General features: G+C 47.4%; 2 protein-coding genes across 3 annotated transcripts; one reads left to right on the top strand and one right to left on the bottom strand.

Annotated features, from left to right (window-relative positions):
• Positions 1–4,028: 4,028 nt before the first annotated feature.
• Positions 4,029–13,005, bottom strand: ARFRP1 (ARF related protein 1). Of its 2 annotated transcripts, none has more exons than XM_080628042.1 (8): positions 12,931–13,005; positions 11,554–11,653; positions 11,115–11,202; positions 10,562–10,644; positions 10,183–10,264; positions 9,801–9,871; positions 5,584–5,684; positions 4,029–4,224 (listed from the first exon to the last, which is right to left on the bottom strand). In XM_080628042.1, exons 2-8 carry the CDS (start codon positions 11,644–11,646, stop codon positions 4,137–4,139), a joined length of 606 nt encoding a protein of 201 aa, XP_080484168.1. In that variant the 5' UTR covers positions 11,647–11,653; positions 12,931–13,005; the 3' UTR covers positions 4,029–4,136. The 2 variants fall into 2 exon arrangements, with proteins under 2 accessions (XP_080484168.1, XP_080484169.1); XM_080628043.1 differs by lacking the exon at positions 12,931–13,005 and adding an exon at positions 12,791–12,910.
• Positions 13,006–13,166: 161 nt separating this feature from the next.
• Positions 13,167–20,990, top strand: ZGPAT (zinc finger CCCH-type and G-patch domain containing). The gene is made up of 6 exons (XM_080628015.1): positions 13,167–14,207; positions 15,218–15,351; positions 16,073–16,222; positions 17,230–17,361; positions 18,138–18,531; positions 18,979–20,990. The coding sequence occupies exons 1-6, from the start codon at positions 13,558–13,560 to the stop codon at positions 19,115–19,117; spliced, it is 1,599 nt and encodes a 532-aa protein (XP_080484141.1). The 5' UTR covers positions 13,167–13,557; the 3' UTR covers positions 19,118–20,990.
• The last annotated feature ends 336 nt before the right edge of the window (positions 20,991–21,326 follow it).

Here is a 21,326-nt window from a genome sequence, read left to right as displayed (position 1 = left end):
TTTTGATGGCTTTTAATACCAATTTGTTTCTTTCTTCCATTACAAGATGTATCACCAGCCCTTCCTTCCGAGGTAATGGGGGCCATGGGCAAAGGCTTGGGGCCGGATTTAAGCTGTGGAAGAGCTGGGACTGTTACCCCTGTGGTTCGGGATGCCAAAAAGCCAAAGCATGCGTAGAGAAACTACTGGAAAGCCCCCAGCACTGGTCATGGCAGCTGCTTTTACCAGAGAGGCAGAAAAACAACTCCTGAAGGGTCTTCAGGAGCACAAAGGGCAAGGCTGCAGGAAATGCCTGAGGTCCAGCCAAAGGAACAACATGGGATACACAGCAGGAATGTTTCATGTGGGATTTCCAACTTGTCTAAAATCCCAGTGTGACAAAGCACCTGTTCTGCTTTCTCTAATATCCTTTGTCCTAATGAGAGCTTGGCAGAAGGCAGGGGCTCATCCCACCTCTCTGCTGGCTCTCATCCACCCCTGGAGATGGATTTGAGCCAGATTTTAATAGAAAACTCTGCCAAAAGGGATTGTTGAGAGAACATCCGGCCTGCAACCTGCCCCATGGTAGGGCCAAGTCCGCCTGCTCTTGTCCAAACTGCTTCGGGAAACCTGCACACACTCATGGCAGTAATTCCTTCCAGAGCCAACGGCAAACTCAGTCGATGGTGCTTCTTTCCCTGGAGCACAAGCAGAGCTGCAAGAGGCAGAACCCACTTTCCTTTCTGTGTGGACACTGCTGCGGTGGCTGCCAGTCAGGACCACGAGCATTAAACAGGCTGCTGCAACAAGGTGAACACATCACCTTGTGTGGGAATGGGATGGGTTTAGGTAGTATCAGCAATGAGTTATCCTGTGTCTTTCCACAGACCCAAATGAAGATGAAATCACCACCACGTAAATAGCACTGTGATCAACAGAGTACCCAAAAGCATGAGAAGTGCTAAGGAATGCTCTTGCCTTCCACTGCTAACACCTAATAGATGTTTGTACAGCAGACACATTCCAGACAGGTGAGAGAAAGTTAATCTTCTGCCAATGTTCAAATAAAGTAAGTAGCATAACTACCAGGACTACTAGACACTTCCCTTTACCTCAGTGTAAAGCATGCTAAAGGAAAAAGTGATTACTACATACAGGTGATGAACGTGTTTCCCCTTGGGAAGATAAAATGTCTCTTCAGAGAAAGAAATGGCTGTAACCAGGCGTGGGCAGAATGGGTCTGTCTCAAAGGTATCAGATACCTGAAAACCTGATTACATTTGAGCTACTCAGAAGGATCCTTGCTTTGGCTGGAGGCCTTGCAGGGGGGTCACTTGCAACACAAAAGCATCTTTAACAGAAGTCTCTACTTCTTGTAAGGACTTGAATAAGCACAAGTCTAAAAGATGATAAATTACTGTTTAAATTACTGATCAAAACATAATATAGTTATCAGCTACCAGCATATCACCTTGGACTGTCCCAGTGGGATTCTTTTTCAGTGGAGCTTATGCACTACCATCCCTTTTGAGACAGCTTTCCCATGTCAGCTGCACCCACTGGTCTGCACTGAGGCATCATTAAGAGATAGGCTGAAGCTGCAATAAACCCAGCTGTGGGAGGAAGCCATCCCGACCTTGTGTAGCTGTTGATAACCACACAGAGCAGATGCAATCAAAACCCCTGCTGTCTTCAATCAAAACCTCCACTGTCTTCATGCTCCAGAAAGTAACTGCTCATGGTACCTGCTCAGAGAGATCTGAGGCCAGACTCTGCTTGTGCAGCACGATCCTTATCTCACACCTGATGCAGCAGCTGATCCAGCTGGATTGCTTCACTACAGTCACGCTGCAGCACAGAGGACACACCAAAGCAATTCAGCAATGTCCTGTTTACCTGCTGGCTTCTCCAGCACTTGGGAAAGCTTTTGACAGTATCAGGTATCTGTGGTAGTGGAAAAACCTGACCATGAAGTTGTTTCCTAAAGCAGACACTGGGAGCCAAGCAGCTGCCTGTGTGTGCCCCATCACGTAACCAGTTACTGCTCTAGAAGCTGCACTGATACCACGCTTTTCACTGCTGGTTTCAGAGAAATCCGCCCCGGTTTTCTGTGCACATCAGAGCAGGCTCACATTTATGGATCCCAGCTGATGAATCATTCTGAGAACTTGGAATGCTGAAGTCAGAATGATTTGCTATAAGACTTCCTGCTGGTATGTGCCACAAAGCAGTCTTTGTGTCTAGATACTTGTGAGAATAGCTAGAGCCTCAAACTCAAACTGGTTTTTTCCTTCCTGGTCTCCTAAGGAATAGGGAAAGGAAGAGATCTGAAAAGAGTACGTGGAAAGCTTGGAAAAACCCTGCTGTCCCATTAATCAGACATTTCAAATTACTTGACCAAAGTGTTTTGTCTTTCAGCAAAGTCACTGTTTTCCATCTTCAGTTTAAGCATCAACCCTGCCAACCAAAGCAAGAGCCAGGACCAAAAGGATACTCAGGCTTTCCGAGATGGCCAAGTAAGAAGTCACTGGTGTCCACCACTTTCGTACACTTCAAGCTCTCAGCCCATCACATGCAGCACCTGGAGAAGGTGCCACCTCTTACAGTAGGTGAATGGTCTTCAAGGGGGATCCTCTACCTTCAGAGAGTGTTTAAGATTTCCCCACTATGTCTAATGGAGCCCAATAACATCCCTGGTGTCTGGGTTAGATCTACCACAGTTTAATTCTTCTGGGATATGGCCCTGACATTGGCACCATTCATATTTAACCTCGGGTACTGTGTCACACAAGCAATGGAAAGGGATTTGATCTCTCACCTGGCAGTTTGCCTAGCCTTCTCCTATCCTAGCACTGCTTAGGAGTAAAGTTCTGCTTTCCAGTATTCAATTATTTCCACTGACGTGATGTGCTCAATGACACAGTCCATATGCCCTCACTCTGACCCAAAATGGAAGGGTCAAAGGGAATGAATTATGTTCTCTTATTAAAACATCCTGCAATGAATTGTATGCAGAACATTTAGCAGAAAGTTCAGTAGGAAAGTTCTCTGACAGAAGCCATGTCTCTAAACAAACACTACTAACTCTCAAATAGAGCTTGAATAATGTCTTCTTAGCAATGTGAGTAAACCAGTGCCAGGAATAACTCACCCACTGCCAAACCACTGTAAAAAACACATGTAAGAAGAGATATTTGGTGAGATGTTCGTGATACATCAGCACAATGACTAGCTGGGTAGGCTACATAAAAAGTGAGCACTATTTGACTTTGAGAGCTGCCTTTCTGCTCTTTCTTGCCTGTCAAAAAACTAGAGGGTTAAGTACCACTATTTCCAAACATCAGCTGTTTCAGCAAGAGAAGTTCAAACAAGTAGGAAGCTTTATTGCATACTGATTTCTCCCTGCCTAGAGGTTCAGCTTTCAGCCTAGATCACAGAGAGGGCTTCAATTCATTCCAGTTACAGAAGATACCAATTATTCTTATCATTAAAGAGAATGCACAAGAGATTGGCAGTCAAAGCAAGGCAGTGCTTCTGGAGCTCGTGTTCTGGTCACAATACCCATTTTAAACAGTGTATCCTTGTGCAATTGCTGGCTTCCATATCTGCATTTACCACAGGTAAAAGTTACAAATCAACATGTTGACTGACAATGGAGTTATAATGAACACTGTCCCTCCCCATTATACAAACAGCAGCATAACAGGGCCAGTAACACCCCCTACAGCAACTCTGGGGCTGGGGCAGTGTGGTATCTTCTCAGTCTGAAGGGACAGCCATTGCCTAGGCTCTCCCTCCCCTCTCATATTCACCTACACAGTTCCTTCAGGAGTTTCTTCATCTCACTGGCCTCCAGCCTAACAACTCAAGAATCACAAAGTAATACAGTAGAAAATTAAGTCCTTTGCATCTGCAGCAATGTGTAAGTTGCCACTTGGTCTATGCCCTTTGGCCAATGACTTAATACTTATTGTAAGAGATTCCCACCCCCCACCCAGCTGGAATCCTTTGCTCAAGTATTTTAGACACAGAAAGAGAATGTCTCCAAATTTGGGAAAGAATCAGGTGTAATAGAAATCCAGTGGACCACCTTCTTTAAAGGGAGCACAAAACTGTGTGGAAAAAGACTGTCCATTCCTTGGCTGACTTGGAACTTCTTACGTGATGTCCTTCTTCCTTGGGGGACGGTGAATGTTCCTCACCACACACTTCACCATCCACTCGATTCCTTCGTTCACTCCTTTGCTAAGGAAATAAATAGACAAGATTTCAAACCAAGAACAAAACCATGGCTCATGCAGCCCCTGAGCCCCCACAAGAACAAGTGAAGGGTTCTGCCTTGCAGTTCTTTATCGGCATTACTATGTTAGCTTCTCACCCATGCAAACAATGGGAGTCTGATTGCTTTTAACCAGTATATAAACTCCATCTCTTACTTTTCTGGTGCCTGTACAAGTCTACATCCCATTTAATTAGTCGTTAGCTCTATGGAAACCTTGGGATGAGCAAGCATCAAACCACTTGAGAGCACCTCTCTGCTCTGCAGAGCTTCCCAGCCAGGACTTCCATAGTTTATGTCAGTGCAAACTGAGACCGAAATTCCACACAGATGTGTTTGTACAAACCCCACACAACTGAAGAAGTTGCACTGCAGAAGATTATTATCTATTACTTCTCTTCTAGTCAGTGCTTAACCATTGGTCTTGGGTTATTCATCTGCTCAAAGGCATTTGAATCTTGGCAATGCAGACAACAGAGATTTTTCCTCACGGTTTAAGCAGCTTTTCTTATCCTCTGCAATAGCTTGTATAATAATACACATAAACCCCAAAGCAGTTTGAAAGCTCTGGATTCAGTACAGGCAGCAATTCAGACAGCAGTATTTCTGGCCATCTGGAACAGTACTTTAGACTTATGCCAAATAGCACTTTTCACTCAAAGAACTGAAAGTGCAACCAAAATATTACAAGACTCAATGCACAACAGTGATGACAAGGCATCAAGAATCTAGTGGGTTGGTCAAGGTCATGGCAGCAGCTGTGTGTAGTGCTGCTGAGGAAGAATCAGCTTCCCAAATGCTGATCTGCTCTAGTCACTGTATCTTAAACCACAAGCATCCCCAGTGTAAGAGCACTACTGGAGATTGTAATATTATCTACATTACAAAGCTCATCTGCACACCAAGAAATTCAAATGCAAGAGCATAATTACACCACCACCAATGGAACACCACTCATCTCTCTGGCAGCGTCAGAAACAGCTGTATTTCCAGCTGATTTCTTACACAAAAGCCAGGAGCTGCAGCAAGGCAATGACTGCAAAGATTACTGTGTACAAGGAAGGGATGATAAAGTACAAGAATCAGCAGCTCCACCTTCCACTGCTCTCAGCCAGCAGTGTATTTCCATTGTGTTTCATATGTGGGATTTATAGATGAAGTTACTGACCCTGTGCAAGTCCACGATTCACAAACAGGGATCTGTATCTGCTGGGAAAGAAGTACAGCTCCCCTTCAGGGATTATTAAATCCTATAGTACTGCCCTGCTTGTGTGACTCCCTGCAGCTGCTCAGTTAACCAGCACCCCATCTGTTCTCATACTCACCCAGTAAGAGCAGAGCAGGCTTGGGTCAGGCAGTCTCTCTTCCCAATTTTGTTAATGCAGTCACTAAATGCTGTCTTGATGTCAGGGATTGACAGGCAAGTCTGCAAGGGAAACCAGAAGACCTTGCTTTCTACACTACAAGAGATGATGACCTTCTTCCAAATGAATCCTACCACATCCACAGTTGTGCTTCAGTCAGGGTGGCACAATGCTGTAAGGTCAAACCACCCCAAGACACCACCTATTTACAAAGCCTTCTGAAACTACCAGTTTCAGAACTCCAGCAGCTGGAGGAGCCGCCTCTTTCATCTTGTCCATCTTTGAGGCCTTTGACAAGTCCACATTTCCCATAGCAAAGCGGTGAGGCAGCCATTTTCCCCCCAGCTTAATCCAGAATAATCACTTCCCTTTTCGCCCTCTGAAACAATCATGATTTGCCCAAACTCCCCCAAAGCTGTTCAGCCATTGCTCTCCATAGAAATCTGCATCAGGAAGAGTTTTGCCTCTGAGGAGACTTTGCACCATTCACACTGTTACAGCAGAATGTTGCTGAATCACAACCCCCTCCTACCATGTGGGGGAATGTCCCTTTCCCCTTGGATGAAGTACAGCAACACCACTGAAGCATCAGTTCAGAAAAGCCTTGGTTTAGTGCTTAAGGGGAAGCCATGCCCTGGAATCTTGTCTTACAGCAGAGGATGAGGCACATTACCCATCACTTCAACAAAGAGCATCTGAGCTTCTCGTGTTTGGGAGAAAATGTCAGCTGTGGCTTCCAAGGTCACCTCTTTTCCACCTCCATATCCACATTACAAAACGCTTGTTTGGAGATGTGTTCTGCTTCTCAACTGAAACCACACAAACCAAGAGCAAACTAGGGAAGCTGGTTCTGTGATCACATAAACAGTGTACCATTACAACAATAAAATCCACAGCTGCCCTTTCTGGAGTGATGGTATCTACCATACATTCCAGAGGAAACTCACACAACTGGACAAATCTAACTTCCCCAAAAAAATGCACCATAAACCATCTTTTCATGAAGGCTCGTCAAGACAAAGTGCAGTCAGGACTGACCTGCCTGCACAACCGAATTCCTTTTATGAAGAGCAAAGTGCAGTCAGAACTGACCTGCCTGCACAACCAAATTCCTTTTATGAAGAGTTCAGAACCCCAAATTAAGACTCAGGAACAACACACCTAAGAAAGGTATCGAGCAGCAAGGTTCCATTTCTGGAGTCACCTGCAAAAAAGCATGAGCCACTGTCTTAGGCAAAAAAGGTTGAACTGTAGAGTCTGAATCCATTTGCCAAATCACAGAACTGTAGAATAGTCAGGGTTGGAAAGGACCTTAAGATCATTCAGTTCCAACCCCCCTGCCATGGGCAGGGACACCTCACACTAAACCATGTCACTCAAGGCCTCATCCAACCTGGTCTTGAACACTGCCAGGGATGGAGCATTCACAACTTCCTTGGGCAACCCATTCCAGAGCCTCACCACCCTCACAGTAAAGAATTTCTTCCTTATATCCAATCTGAACTTCCCCTGTTTAAGTTTGAACCCATCACCCCTTGTCCCACCGCTACAGTCCCTAATGAAGAGTCCACTGCAGGAAAGACAACGCTGCTGCTTGGTCTCTCATCAGCGTAAAACCTGAAGTTTAAGCTCTTTGACCATCTCAAGAGTAATCAGTCAGCAGAATGGAGCTAAGATAGAAACAACAGAAAGGTGGACAGCCTCAGGAAAACTACCTCTTAAAGATTTTAACCAGCCTGGCCTATGTTCTGTCCCATCTTTTACAAGCTCATTTTAAATGAAAACTACAGCTTGTTTGAATTAAAGCAAGCTGATTTAAATCAAAACCAACTGGACAGGGAAGCTGTGGTACTGAAGCTGGAAATTTGGCAGTCATGAAAAAGAGCTATTTCCTAACAACTGTATGGAAACTCATCAGTGCTATGAGTCTTCAAATAAATGCTGCTACTTAACTATGACTCCTCTCATTTTCCAAAGACAGGAGGAGGCTCTCCAGCATTCTGGAGATTCCAAACTACATTCTTAAGATGTATTTCAAGATTAGGAAAGCAAAACTTCCTCCCAAAGACATCACACAACTTCCAGTCATTTTCACATCCTACTTTTTCCTCTCAGTTTTTCCGGTATTAACAGTGCTCCAAAATGAGCCATTCTATCCTCAAGTTTTAACAGTTCATTGTGCTCAAATATACAGCTTTTCTAAACCTTTAAACAGCTGCATTCACATTAAAATGGCAAATACACATTCTTATTCTGCAGTAGGTAAGCCAAACTACCTGATAGTGTCTGACTTGAAAGAGGCACCACATGAATTATTATTAGGCATTCAATTCCCCTACAAAGCTTTCCTTTAAAAACCAAACCAAACTCCCTCTTACAACACATGGGACCCAGCCTTTTAATTAATTACAGAATTATCCAGTTTTGAAGCTGCTGCTAAACAGAGCACTCCCCTGGTACAACCGCCCCCCCCCCCCATGTACAGCATTGTTATGATACTGGAATTGGTATTCTATGCACTCCATGACTGTATTTTGCCTCCAAATACAGCTATAGCCCACTCCTGCCTGGCAGTGCTGAGCAGATGCGATTTGCACTGGGGTAGTGGTGCCTATCAACAGCAGAATTCTTTCCTACAAGGAATATCCAAGATCATACCCTAGGAGTAGACCTCTAAATATACAATTTAAGTATTTATTAAATATACAGAGCAAAACTATACCAACTGATACAGTTTATAATCTCTTGTCACAGTTCTACAATAGTAAAAATGCACTAAATCCATGGGCTGGTCCCTAAAAGGGCAAGGATTCAGTTGTAGCTTTTACCTTGAGAACCTGTTCCAAATACCTCTTGCCAGTCATATACAAAGTCTCCATTTTTCTTTAGTCTGGCCAGGGTGCCAGAAGCACTCGTCTTTGCGGTACACCCCTATCAAAATATCCATACACAGCCATAGGGAAAATTGGAGCAGCTTTCCAGGTCACTGCATATAGTGTATTTCTCAACAGCTAAAGGCAAGAGTGCAGACTGCTCCCTGCTGGGAAGCTGTAGTGTTGCATGGAAATATGAGAGCATCGCATAGAAAAGACATAGCAGTGATCACAGCCAAGTCAGGAGCATAAATCAGAAGTTCTGTCTCAACCTCATGCTCTCTTTTAAGTGGAATTACACTTCTTCCATTTCTGAGACTAGATAGTTACAATCACATAAGAAATCTGTTGTGCTGCACACATGAAACATAACCAAATCCTCATTTAAAGCCAAAGTGGTTTCTATGGAATTCTCCAGTATTCCCACAAGAACACTCACTGAGAGAGGTGCAAATCCAGGGGAAGAAAATGGGATACATTTGCATACTGAAAAAGACACTGATCACAGCGGCCAGGGCTGGTAGTTCCAAACCGCACTGGAAGTCTCTGGCTCCATCTAGAGATTAATCCCTCGAACTGCAGTACTGGAATTCCAAGTACAATGCATGGAAAGGAGGAAACCATGGAAAATATCACGGAGACTTTAAGCACCCTCCTCCCTGTTTTCCATGCCGGAAGAGGTGAGGACTGCCCTGCATGTGCCACCGAAGAAGCCACGCTGCAGTGTTGACTAACTTGTCAAACAGAAAACAAGAGGTTTGCAGTTCTGGATATGCTACAAAGAATCTAAATTACACTATCAAGAAAAAGCATTCCCTGGAACTCACTGCTGGTTTTGATGGAATGCTCTGGGACAAACAGAATGTTCCATTGAACAGATCTTATCTCGTTATGGGAAACAGATGATATTGCTTCACATGCATTTGTTGGGCTGCTCCCAGGTAGTAGCAGAGCAGCATAAACAAAGTGCACTAAACATCTTTTTGCTGAATAAACAGGAAAAAACAGTATCAAGATACCAAGTCATGATGCAAGAAAGACCAATCATAACTACATAGTCTGTTATCTTCACATAAGGAGCTCAAAACAGCTGAGACGGATGTGCCTGTAATAAGCTCATTTATACCACTGGAAAAGGGTTGGAGGAGAAAGTCAGTTAAAGCTAAATTCAAAGCAATTATTTCCAGCAGTGGGAAAGTGCCAGAGGATCAGCCCAGGAACATGAAACATATTTAACATGAATGCAGAGCTCACCTTTCCAAGGCTTATTTGCTCACTTAAGAAGTAAATCTGCAATAATCTTACCTCTACATCTTGCTTGTTGGCCAACACCAGAATGGGAACCCCCTCCAAAGCCTCACTGGTAATCATCTTCTCTGTAAAGCACAGAAACAAAACCAGAGGTTTAGTCACTTCTGGAAAATAAAGATGTGCAAATGCTTGACATCGACTATGTCAACCTAGGAAGGAAGAAAGAGGCTCCTTCAAGGTCATTATAGGCCCCAAAGGTGAGTTCTGTGTTACAGACAAGACAGACTTCAACAAGAAAGTGCAAAAGCACTGCAGATGTGTCATTAACTGGCCATACAGCTTTACTTCAAGGACACAGGAATGGACGTGACAGCAATGAGTGAACTGTGCCCCAACACTGTGAAATCACAGTGCAGGTAAAACACAATGTACTCACCAAAAGCTCTTTTAGATTCTGAGAGCCTCTCCTCATCCGTGGAGTCAATAACATAGATCACTCCATGAGATTCAGCATAATACTAGAAGGAGAACACAGACATTAGTGCATTTATCCACTGATTTGTTCCTCTTCCTGGGTTTTTGGGGTGAAATTTTGATACAACTCTCAGGTACGGGTTGGTAAGTGCTGTCTGTAAACACAAATGCAAATATTAAGCATGATCTTTATTAATCTTGCACAGATATAGGTGAATCTCTGGAAAAGTGTTGATGCTAAATATTAGGGTTACCAAGAAGGCTGCATCATTACTAAATGATCATAACGCTTCTAAAAGAGACAAAAACATTTCTAAAAGAAAAACAAAAGCATCTCCCACCTTGTCCCAAAGAGACTGCAGCTCCTCCTGTCCCCCCAGATCCCAGAACATGAGCCGAGTTTTGCCAACATCAATAGTACCAACTATAGGGAAAAAAGACAAAATCCAATGAAAATGAGAAGTGTTCTTTAGAGCACAAACACCTGTAAATCCCCTTAAGAAGTGTGGGGTAGAACAGACTTCCAGAGGAACAAACACTCAGTGGCTGCTTTCAACAACAGCAAAACACCCTCACAAAGAGCAACACTAATATCAGAGTCGTATCAATGCAAATGAAATCAGAATCAAGGCAATGAATCAACTCCAGGGAAGTTTAGCTTGATCTTGGAGCATAGCACTGAAGGGGAGTGCTTGGGGATTTAAGACTTCAGGGGTTTTAACTCATAAGCTAAGAAAGCTGATGTTATTCTCTTACAAAAGACACAGGGAGTTGGGGGATTCAGTTTCTACTTCCAGGAACTATTTTGCCCTTGCCATTTCTAACCATTCGAAACAAGAACCAGCTCTTGTCTAACTGCAGCAAAGCTGAAGAATTCCAGAGAGATTTACTTACTGTTTAAGCCCACAGTGGTTGTGATTTTGGACAGACTCATCCCTTTGTAGTTCTTGTTAAATCGAGTTTTGGTTTGTTCAAGGAAGGTCTGAAAAGGAGTAAGAAGCCATATGTAGTCTCAAATTGGAGTAAGCCTAACCCAAACCTGCCTCTGCATTCCTGAGGAACCCAGCTGCAATAGACACTGCCCTGCCTAACCTTGGAACAAACCACTCTTCTTGTTCCCAATTTTAGCAAGGAAAGAAGGGATCACGGGTGATTATGGGATTAGCAAAACCCCAGCTACAACCTTCAAGGCTTATGCTAAGTTAAAGTAAGAGGGAAAAGGTGCTTCTTTGGTGTGACATCACTAAAATAACTCACAATACAATCCATCCTGTCTGGTGGATGTTTAGAATTGCATGTGCCCCCCCAACAACTGGTCATAAACAGCACTTACAGTTTTCCCAGCATTGTCCAAACCAAGGATCAGGACACAGTACTCATCCCTCTGGAACATGTATTTATAGAGCCCGGACAGCAGAGTATACATCCTGCTCCTGCAACAAGTACCAGGAAACATTAGCAAACAGCTCATTCCCAAAAGTCTCTCATTCCACAATGTTTCTCAACACCAGATAAAGAAATGACGTTCTTCTTTTATCAGTAACTGTCATATTTCAGCAATCCCAGGACAAATCACAGATCCAAGGGAGATTGTGTGAGTAACTCAAGACTGAGTCTTTAAATGCAAGTGAGGGATTATCTTCCAAAGAGCTTAACCTCTTTCTGCACATAGTGCCCTGTGTGCACGGCAAACACAACCCTCATTCGAAAACTACCCTGTCTGCTTCTGGGCTTAAACAAGAGCTATGTATAACAGCATCACAGGATCTTTAATGGTTGAACGGAGGGCAGCACATCTTAGAAGTGCATAAAACCTCCTGCTTGTCTTAATTTAAGCTTTATCGAGCAACAAACTCTGTTATGGTATCCACTATACAAGTGTTTTGTTATCTTACAACGCCATGAAGACAAGGCAGGTAACTGCCAAAAGCACAAGACTAAGACTCAAAGTAATACAGGCACAAGGTGCCCAGAGAAGCTGTGGCTGCCCCATCCCTGGCAGTGTTCAAGGCCAGGTTGGACACAGGGGCTTGGAGCAAGCTGCTCCAGTGGAAGGTGTCCCTGCCCGTGGCAGGGGTTGGAGCTGGATGAGTTGGATTTCCAACTCAAACCATTCTAGGATTCTATGATAAGATTTGCTAAGATGCAGGAAGAAGCCCGGGTACCAAGTGCCACATCTGACTCACACAACATTGCAACAACTCTTCTGCTTAAATACTAGCGGAACCTCAAGGCAAAGACTTTGCAAGGCAACCGCCTGCGAGCAAGTGTGCAGATAAATAATCACTTTGAAGCCAAACATCGCTCCCTAAAGGGGAAAAACAGTTGTTCCAGCCCACAAGTGAGGGACTTCTGGGGCTGGGCACTCGGGATGAGCACGGGGCACCTCAGGGCGCAGGCAGATGTCCTACTGTAGGCACCAGGACCACAGGGTGGGGACAACCCCCCGGCTCGCTCCCCTTTCGGGCCAGCAAGTCACCCTTGACGGGCCCAGCTACCGCCCCGCTCCCGCTCGATCCGGAGACACCCCCCCCCAGCCTGACAGGCGAGAAGTGGGAACCGGCCCTCACCGCCATTTCCCCCTCACGGCCCAGGGCCAGCTCCCGGGCCGGCAGCGCCTCACAGTCCCGCCCCGAGCCCAGCCGCGGCCCTGCCGCCCCCCGAGCGCGGAGGAGCGGAGAACAGAGCCCGAAACCTGCGGGCTCCTCACCAGGTACCGGAAACACCGCACGCCACACCGCTCCTCAGCACTCGCCATCGGCACCGGCCTTCGGCGCCATCCCGCGCGGGGAGCTCTGGGAAATGTAGTTCTGGTGCTGAAGCTGAGCGTTGAGTGGCTACGGGACGAGGACTACAACTCCCAGAATGCCTCGGGAGGCCCCAGTGCGCAGGCACTGAGTCAGCGAGAGAAGCCGGAAGAGGAGGTGATAGGGGTGTCATGGTGGCGGTGCGGTAGGGAAAGGGGAGCTAAGGGTTGAGCGGGGTCGTCACGGCCGGGCCTGGTTGGGAGCTGCCGCTAGCCCCGAGGTGGAGGGATCGCGCTTCAGTGCCCAGGCCGCGGAAGGAGCCGTGTTTCAGCGCCCTGGAGCGGGCGCCGTGGCGGGGGAGGGCAGGGCCGGGCCCGGCCTTTCCTCATACTCTCTCATCGCCCTTCGCCGCCTCTTTGCTGCAGGAGCATCGGGCTGGTTCCTTCCGAGGGGAGAAGCAGGACGCGGGTGGATGGTGGCTTCTGCGGACAAGGGTTTGTTATCCAAAAAGGTGCTGGTTTTAAGTAACTTCGGGTACGTGCTAAGGTCCCATAAAGGACACAGTTAAACACGCCTTTGTTTTGCTGATAATGGATGAAGAGAGTCTGGAAGCAGCAATTCAGACGTACAATGCCCAACTGCAGCAAGTGGAGCTGGCGCTGGGAGCAGGCCTGGACCCGTCCCAGCAGTCGGACTTAATTCAGTTGCAGGAGGATTTAAAGCAGCTGATAGAACTGACCGAGTCCAGCCTGGTGGCTGTCAAAAAGAGCAAACTTCTGGCTACTCTGGATACAAACGCTGCCTCCTCCTCCACCCCAGGAGGTCTCCTGGAGCAGGGCACCAACCCAGACACGTCTGCCCAAGACGAGGAGTATGCTGCCTTTAAAGAAGCCATTGCTGAGATTGGAACTGATGAGAAGCCTTCAGCTGATAACAGTGAGATGTCATCGAAGAGGGATGAGGAAACTGATGACAGAAATGAATCAAAACACAGTGAAGAGGAGAAGGAGTCTGACAGAGAGGAAGAGGAGGAGGATGGATTGAGTGGGATGAAGGTTAAAGCTCCCTACTACAGCTCTTGGGGGACCCTGGAGTACCACAATGCCATGATTGTGGGGACAGAGGAGTTGGAAGACGGCAGTGCAGGGGTGCGAGTGCTCTACCTGTACCCAACTCACAAGTCCCTGAAGCCCTGTCCCTTCTTCCTGGATGACAAGTGCAGATTCAAAGAGAACTGTCGGTAAAGAAGGAAAAAGGGGTGGGAGGGGGTTTATGTCCTTCTGCTGCTGATGCCGCGGTGTTCTGAGAGATAAACCTGCTCTAGAAGTGCCACATTTGGCTTTTTTAGCCAAGGAAACTCGGCCTTGTTATGGTTTTAAAGTGTATTTTGGTGCAGTTGCATCAGCTTGGCTGTTTGCTTCAGCTGATGCAGAGGTGAGATGAGAAATCCTGTGGGAAAGTTGCAGAGAATCAACTGCACCCAATCAAGTGGCTAAATTAATAACTGAACATTCTGAACTAAACCAGCAAAGCTTGGCTGTCAATAGCTCAAGCATTCATGAGAGGCTGGAGAGTCTCCAGCTGTGGAGATCTTCAGAACTTCACTGAGTAAGGCCTTGAGCAGCTTGATGAGTTGGACTAGAGACCTGTGTGTCCATGAGATCCTGCTTATGCCAAAGGACCTGTGAACTTTTCTACTGGATGTATCACTAGCAAAGAGGGCCTGATGCTCTGGAGTGGGATGCTTTCTTCATTATATGACATAAATAATGTATTCAAGGTGAAAAATTAATAACTTATATGACCTTAGAGCAGCTCCCAGTACCTAGAGGGGCCACCAAGAAACCTGGAGAGGGGCTTTGGACAAGGGCCTGTAGAGACAGGACAAGGGGAATGGCTTTAACCTGCCAGAGGGGAGATTGAGCTGAGCTCTTAGGCAGAAGCTCTTCTCTGTGAGGGTGCTGAGGCGCTGGCACAGGGTGCCCAGAGAAACTGTGGCTGCCCCATCCCTGGCAGTGTTCAAGGCCAGGTTGGACACAGGGGCTTGGAGCAAGCTGCTCTAGTGGAAGGTGTCCCTGCCCATGGCAGGGGGTTGGAACTCGATAAGCTTTAAGGTCCCTTCTCAACCCAAATCATTTCAGGATACCCTGATGGCCATTGAAGATGCATCACCCCTGACAGCTTGTTTGCACTTTTATCTCAAGCCTGCTCCAATGAGGTCGATAATTTCTCTTCTCCCTTCCCTGGCAGGTTTTCCCATGGGCAGGTGGTCTCTGTGGAAGAGCTTCAGCCGTTCCAGGAGCCCAACCTGAGCACGCTGGAGGTGGGCTCATCCTGCCTGGCGAAGCACAGTGATGGGATATGGTACGCAGCAAAGATAACTGGTGAGTGTGAGTGTGCTTTGCAGGATTCCATGTGGAAGACGGAGGCTGGTGCTTACATGAATGTAAAACTTGGCTGTTTTGGTTAATGGTAGAAAGGCTGCAGCCCTACACTGGAAATCTTGACATAGCTGAGAAAATACTCTGAATTTTGTTAAATTTGGGAAGGGAATAGGCCAGGAAACAGGAGAGTGTTAGACAAAAAGAAGACATAAAGATCAGGAATGTTGAAAGGAAATGACTGTGTCCCTGTTAACTGCCCGGGAAGGGAGGAGGCAGATGGTGCAGGGATTTGCATGTGTATTGGGTTAGAACTACAATAATCTCCTCTTGTTTAACCAGAAGTCAGGGACTGCCCCTGCCCATCAGCTGCTGATACAGGCTTCTCCTGGCCTGGGAATTCTCTCTTTCCATCTTTCTTTGCCTGTTATTAGGTCAGAGGGGAGCAAGTCTAACTTCTCTCTGATTCAGTTTCCAACGGCCCATCTTAATTATTAGAACTGAACCTTTAAGTCAACACAGGCATTGTGGAAGTAGCTTTTCATTGCAGTGGGTGCTGCTTCCTCCCAGACAAAAGCACAAAGAGAAAACAGATTTTCTTTAAAACACACGTTCCTTGGGCCTCCCTCTCTCCCATATCATTCCCTGGAGCTAACTCTGATTTGGAAAGCCCTCTGTCAGTTGGCTGCTTACTGGACTCTTGTCCTTGCTTTACCTTCTGTAGACATCGACAGTGGTTACTACACGGTGAAGTTTGATTCTCTGCTGCTCAAGGAAGCTGTTGTGGAAGGAGACAGTGTCATTCCCCCGCTGCGAAGTGAAGAGGCTGCTGAGTCTGATGAAGACAGTGTTGATGATTCTGGTTATGCTAAAGGTGTGAGCAAAACAACTTGAGATCTAGGTCTGCCTTTCTCTGGGACCTGTGGAATTACTCTCCTGGAGCTGCCCTTATAAGTGTCTCACCTCTGATGAAAGAGCAAAGCATCTCTTTGTATGTTGCTGAGCAGTAATTAGCTGTCATGTTACAATTGCAAACTAAAACCTTTGGTTTATGCAAACTATTGGGCTATGATTAATGAGGGTTGGAGGTTTCCATGGGAACTTCCAACATGTGAAAGAAGAGGGTGTGATGTTTTAGAGCAGAGTTCCAAGTGTTATGTGCCTGGCTGAGTTGAGCTAGTGAGTGAGGAGACTTCCTCATCTCTGGGAGCTTTGTGTAGCTACATGAGAGTAGAGACCCCAGTAACTGTGAGTGTTTGGTCCTTCCAGTGCCTCGATGAGGTTGCAGGAGCAGCCATGCCCTGTTTCACAATTAAAAGCTGACACAGAGAGAGCCCAAGTGACTTCTTTGAGATTAAACAGGCAGCACCGTCCCTGTGCCAGTGCTACAGTTACATCACAGGGACAAATTTGTGTCCTGGAGCTCTTTACGTGTCACCTAATAGAGATTATTGCATCCTAATAACACAGAATTAGCGTTGTGGCCTAGAGAAGCCTCATACCAGAGACATGAGCTGGAGGCACAGAATAAGTGTGATGTGCCACTGTGCCAAAGTTTACTCTGATGGTGTATGTCATTCTGTCACCATACTGGAAGGAACGAAAAGAAGCATAAAGACTCCTGGAGGATTCTGCCTGGAACTGTGAGGTGGTGCATGCATTAAATCAAGTGAAATCTCATTTAAGTGACTTGCTGTGCAATGTTCATAAAAGTGAGAGCTCAATAGGAGCTAAATAGGGCTGGAGGAGCATCCAAATGGTTCTGGGGTGTGAAAAGTACATTGTACTGAGGGGTTTTCATGCTGTGAGGATGCCCAGATGAAGGTTTTGCATAGCAGCTTCATTTCCATGTTTCACCGGTTCTTCTCTCCTGTGCCACAGTGATAGATTCAGGAGTTCCAGAGAATGGGGAATGGTCTCCTGCATGCAGCTCCTCCTTCGGTGGCTGGGAAGCTCATACTCGTGGTATCGGCTCCAAACTGCTTGTTCAGATGGGATATGAGTTTGGGAAAGGTAAGGGAGAAAGACGGTACTGCAAGAGCCTGACTGCCTTCGTGGTTCCTAAAGCTAGATAAGAAAACAATGGTTTTGGATGAAGCTAAAACTTCCCTGTGCTGAAGGCAAGAGATAAGGCTGGAACTGTGTGAGGAATCACAGCTGTGTTGGGAGGCGAGGAGGGATAACTCAGTTAATGGAAGTAGAGGCACATGTGTGTACCAACCCTCTATGGTAATAACAGAAATTGGAGGCATTTGGAACCATGGTCAAGTTGATGATTAAAGCCGTGAGAACTGTTGTGTGAGATGTTCAAAGGCTTTAGGTGGAAGGGAACTGATCTATGAAGCTTCTGATGTCTGTGTTAAAGCATCTGCTGGCTCTAGACACAGACTTCAAACCCTGCTCAACCAGCTTCTCACTACACAAATTGCATTGAGCCTTGGGGGCTTTGGGAGGGCAGTCTGCTGCTCCTCCCAGAGGAACCAAACCAGTTTGAAGAAGAAGCTGACTTGAGAAGCTGAGAATATGGAGCTGGATCTGGTTTGACAGAAACCAGCCTGGCTGATGGCCTCAGGTGTCTTATCACATCTTCTGCTGTCAAAGGCTCCTCTCATAGTGTCTGCATCCACTGTGCTGTGGCCTTTGCTGCTCCCCTTGACTTGGACGGTAGTTAGAGTTTGTTGTGCCTGCTGAGCTGTTCCAAGCCTGTGACTGCCAGCGTGAGCTTGTGGTGGGAGTTGGCTCGGAGAGGGGATATCCTCACTCACTGTAATCACTTGGTGTCTCCTCAGGGTTAGGGAAGAACTCTCAGGGCCGAGTGGAGCCAGTGCAGGCTGTGGTGCTGCCTCGAGGGAAGTCCCTCGACCAGTGTGCGGAGGTGCTCCAGAGGAGGAAGCAGGGGAAGCTGGACCCAGGCAAATCCAGGAAGTGCCAAGCAAAGGGAAGCAGCCGGAAGCCTTCCCACAATGTGTTTGACTTTCTGAATGAGAAGCTGCGAGGGAAGAGCTCTGGGGAGAAGGCTGGAGGGATGGCAGTGCCCAGGAGGACCAGCAAAGAGATCTACCATGCCAGCAAGAGCACCAGGAAAGAACTGAGTGTCCGCCTCCTCCAGACAGTGGAGAAGATCGAGCGAACGCAGAGGGATATCATAGGAATCCAGCAGGCCCTGGAACGCAACATTGGGCGGTAGGCAAACAGCCTCTTTGGGACTGCAGGGGGGACTGAGAATTCTGGGGCTGCTGGGAGAAGGGCTGGGCTTGAGATGAGGTACAGGAGGAATAAGTGATGTGTGTGGATGAGATCTAAGGGGAAGAGAAGGAGAGAGTCTAGCGCTTGCTTCAGACCAGCTTGGGCACTGGCAGGTGTGTGTGGGGTCCTTTAGCTGGAATTGAGGCTGTGGTGAAGAGAGGAAAGATGCTGGAGTCTTTCCTTCTCATGCCCACCTCTGCCGTGCTGTTGAGCATCACAGGAGGATGTTTTGTAGCCCAGATTGTGCTGAGCATCAGGTTCTTCCTGGCTTTCAGCAGGTCACTTGTGCAAATCCCACAGGAAAGGGGAGACCCTCCTGGGATGATGACAAGCCTTTGATCTTACCATGCAGAATGACTTTGCCATTATATTTTTTGCTTCTAGGCACAGCATTGCTACGGCTCAGCTGAAGGAGAAGCTGGCTAATGCCCACAAACAGCTGGGGCAGCTGCAGGCCCAGGAAGCCAGTCTGCAGCAGGAGCAGAAGAAAGCAGACACACACAAGAAGATGACTCAGTTCTAGTCTCTCAGAGAGGTGTCTGACTGCAGTGATTGTCCTTCCAGCCAGCCCTGGTGCTCACAGCCTCAGAGCCTGGGGGAGCCTTCCTGCTCCTCTGGGCCTCAGGCTGCCCAGCTTGGAAAATGGGCGGAAAGGCAGTAATTCCTAAACCCAGATGGCTCTGAGCATTGCTGGGAAGGGGAGGAGCACACATCCTGGAAGCAGTCAGTGGGCCTGAGCCTTCTATAAGGGCTGGCCACAAGAAACAGGATTCTCCACTCTCTTGCACACTTCTTCCCTTTGCTATCACTACAGAGTCTGTAGCTCGTCGGGTGGTAACGTTGCTGGCTACGCACCAGCTGAGGAGGGGCTTTGAAAGCCCCACATCCTGCGTCAACTGTGGCTTGCGTTTTCAGCCAACTGACAAACACAGAGTAGAGGCAGGGTCCCAAAGCCGAGCAGGGTGAAAACAACAAAGGCCAATGGCTTCAGCTGCTCTCTGCCTTGCAGGTTTTGCCATGGGATTCAGCTGAGAACACAGTTTTGGGGGAGCCTCTCCTTGTAGCCTCAGTGTAATGAACAAACAGAAAACTGGCAGCTTGGAGGTGCGCATTCATTGCCTCAAGCTTCAGATTTCATCTGTTTGGGTGTAAGAGTATCCCAGGACATGCTGTAGCCTCATTGACTTGGCATGGGAAGCTACGTGGTTCCACACATAGAGTGCCAAAGCTGGCGGGGATAAGAGCAGAGTAACAGATCTTCACGTCTCACAGTTGTTCTGTCCCAAGTGGCTCACTGGACACAGGTCCTTACACCCCCTCAGGACCCAGATCCGGGCCCTGGCTGAGCACAGAGATGGATCTGTGCGATGCAGCCGTGTCTGTGGCAGAGCTTCAGGCTGGGCTGGAGGCAGGTGGAGCAAGCAAAGTGCCCTTCCCTGCAGGCTGGACAGGAAGGATGTCTTCCCCCAGGTTATATTGTGCATTGGTGGCAGCCAGTCCTTGCCCCAGAGGAGATGGTGGCTTCGTCAGTCTGTTCCTGGTGGGCCTGGTGCAGTGGAATTGCTTTTAGAAGAAATAAATGTTTTCAGTTTTATGCCAGTATCTTAAGGATCATTTTGTTCCTTAATTCAGGGAATCAATTTCCTTTTATTCTGTGAGTCATTTTTCTGATGGGAACTTCTGCTCCTTTGGTACCACCTTCTCTGTCTGTTGTAAAGGTGTCAGCCTGGCCAGGGCTGCACCAGCTGGCTGCCGAACTCACCAGAAAGCCTGAGGCTGAAGGAGAAGGGATCAGAGTTGTGGGATTCAGCATTGCTACAGACACCCCTCAGGAAGCACAGCGACAGCAGAAGTGAACAAGAGGAACACCTTCAGGGAAGCTCTGAGTGACTTCTTCCTCCTGGAGAGCTCCTGGATCCTGCTGTGATGGACTCCGCTGATGGGAAAGGTGCTGTGGGCTGCCCTGAGTCATCAGCGTCAGTCTGTTTCTCGCTGTATTGGCTGTATTACCTTCGTTGTGCTGAACTTGGGTTCTCTGCACTGGGCTTAACTCAAGGGTTTAACAAGGGTTGCTCAGTGCCCTTCCCTTACAAGTGACTGTTTCCCACACTCGAGTGGTGGTAACGGGCCTGGCTTAGCATGAGTGCGCACTGAAGCAGCACTGCTGAGCTCAGCTGGGCAGGGAAACTCCTTGGGCTTGTTTTGTGCTCTGACACTATTTAACATCATCACCTCTTTCAGAACTATCAGTCCTGTGTCTTGCCTGAGCTGTGGTTTGACCCTTCCTTGGGATTTCCACAGCCTTACTTACCAGAGTCCTGTTGGAACGGCTGCTGCCTCCCTCCCAAGGCAGTTCACATCCCTGGTGAATAAAGTCGGGGTTTATTTTATCTCTCTCTCCTCGTAAGGCAGTGTTCATTTGCAAGGTAATGCTCATCTGTGGTGACCCATCCTTTTCCTTACATTGCTTGGGGATAGAGGGCTGGGACTCAAACCAGCCCGGTGGGAAGCAGAGGGTGCTCTTGCAGAGCCCGTCCGTGGTGCTGCTGGCAGCCAGGGCGGGGAGAAACCAGCCTCCCATTGGGTGCAGCAGCCACCTCGGCAGCCCAGGAAGCTGTGGTGTGCGCTGCATGGTATCTGCTCGGAGCCATCTGCACTGGAAGGAGCCGAAGAGGAGTGGGAGAGCTCACATCAAGATGTTTGAACTGTTCGGGAGCCCCTAATAAGGAATA

This window comes from Psittacula echo, assembly GCF_963264785.1.
Source record: "Psittacula echo genome assembly, chromosome: 12".
Lineage (NCBI taxonomy): Eukaryota > Metazoa > Chordata > Aves > Psittaciformes > Psittacidae > Psittacula > Psittacula echo.
The sequence above is the reverse complement of the archived record's forward strand: the minus strand, read 5'-3'. Positions and strand labels throughout refer to the sequence as shown.

Excerpts from the sequence above, each read along its gene's own strand:
- ARFRP1 (XM_080628042.1), bottom strand. The coding sequence starts at position 11,646 with ATGTATACTCTGCTGTCCGGGCTCTATAAATACATGTTCCAGAGGGAT. Across the intron at positions 10,265-10,561 it reads TGCAGTCTCTTTGGGACAAG|TATTATGCTGAATCTCATGG; the intron begins GTGGGAGATGCT and ends TTCTCCTTCTAG. Across the intron at positions 9,872-10,182 it reads AGAATCTAAAAGAGCTTTTG|AGAAGATGATTACCAGTGAG; the intron begins GTGAGTACATTG and ends TGTGCTTTACAG.
- ZGPAT (XM_080628015.1), top strand. The coding sequence starts at position 13,558 with ATGGATGAAGAGAGTCTGGAAGCAGCAATTCAGACGTACAATGCCCAA. Across the intron at positions 15,352-16,072 it reads GTACGCAGCAAAGATAACTG|ACATCGACAGTGGTTACTAC; the intron begins GTGAGTGTGAGT and ends TACCTTCTGTAG. Across the intron at positions 18,532-18,978 it reads CTGGAACGCAACATTGGGCG|GCACAGCATTGCTACGGCTC; the intron begins GTAGGCAAACAG and ends TTTTGCTTCTAG.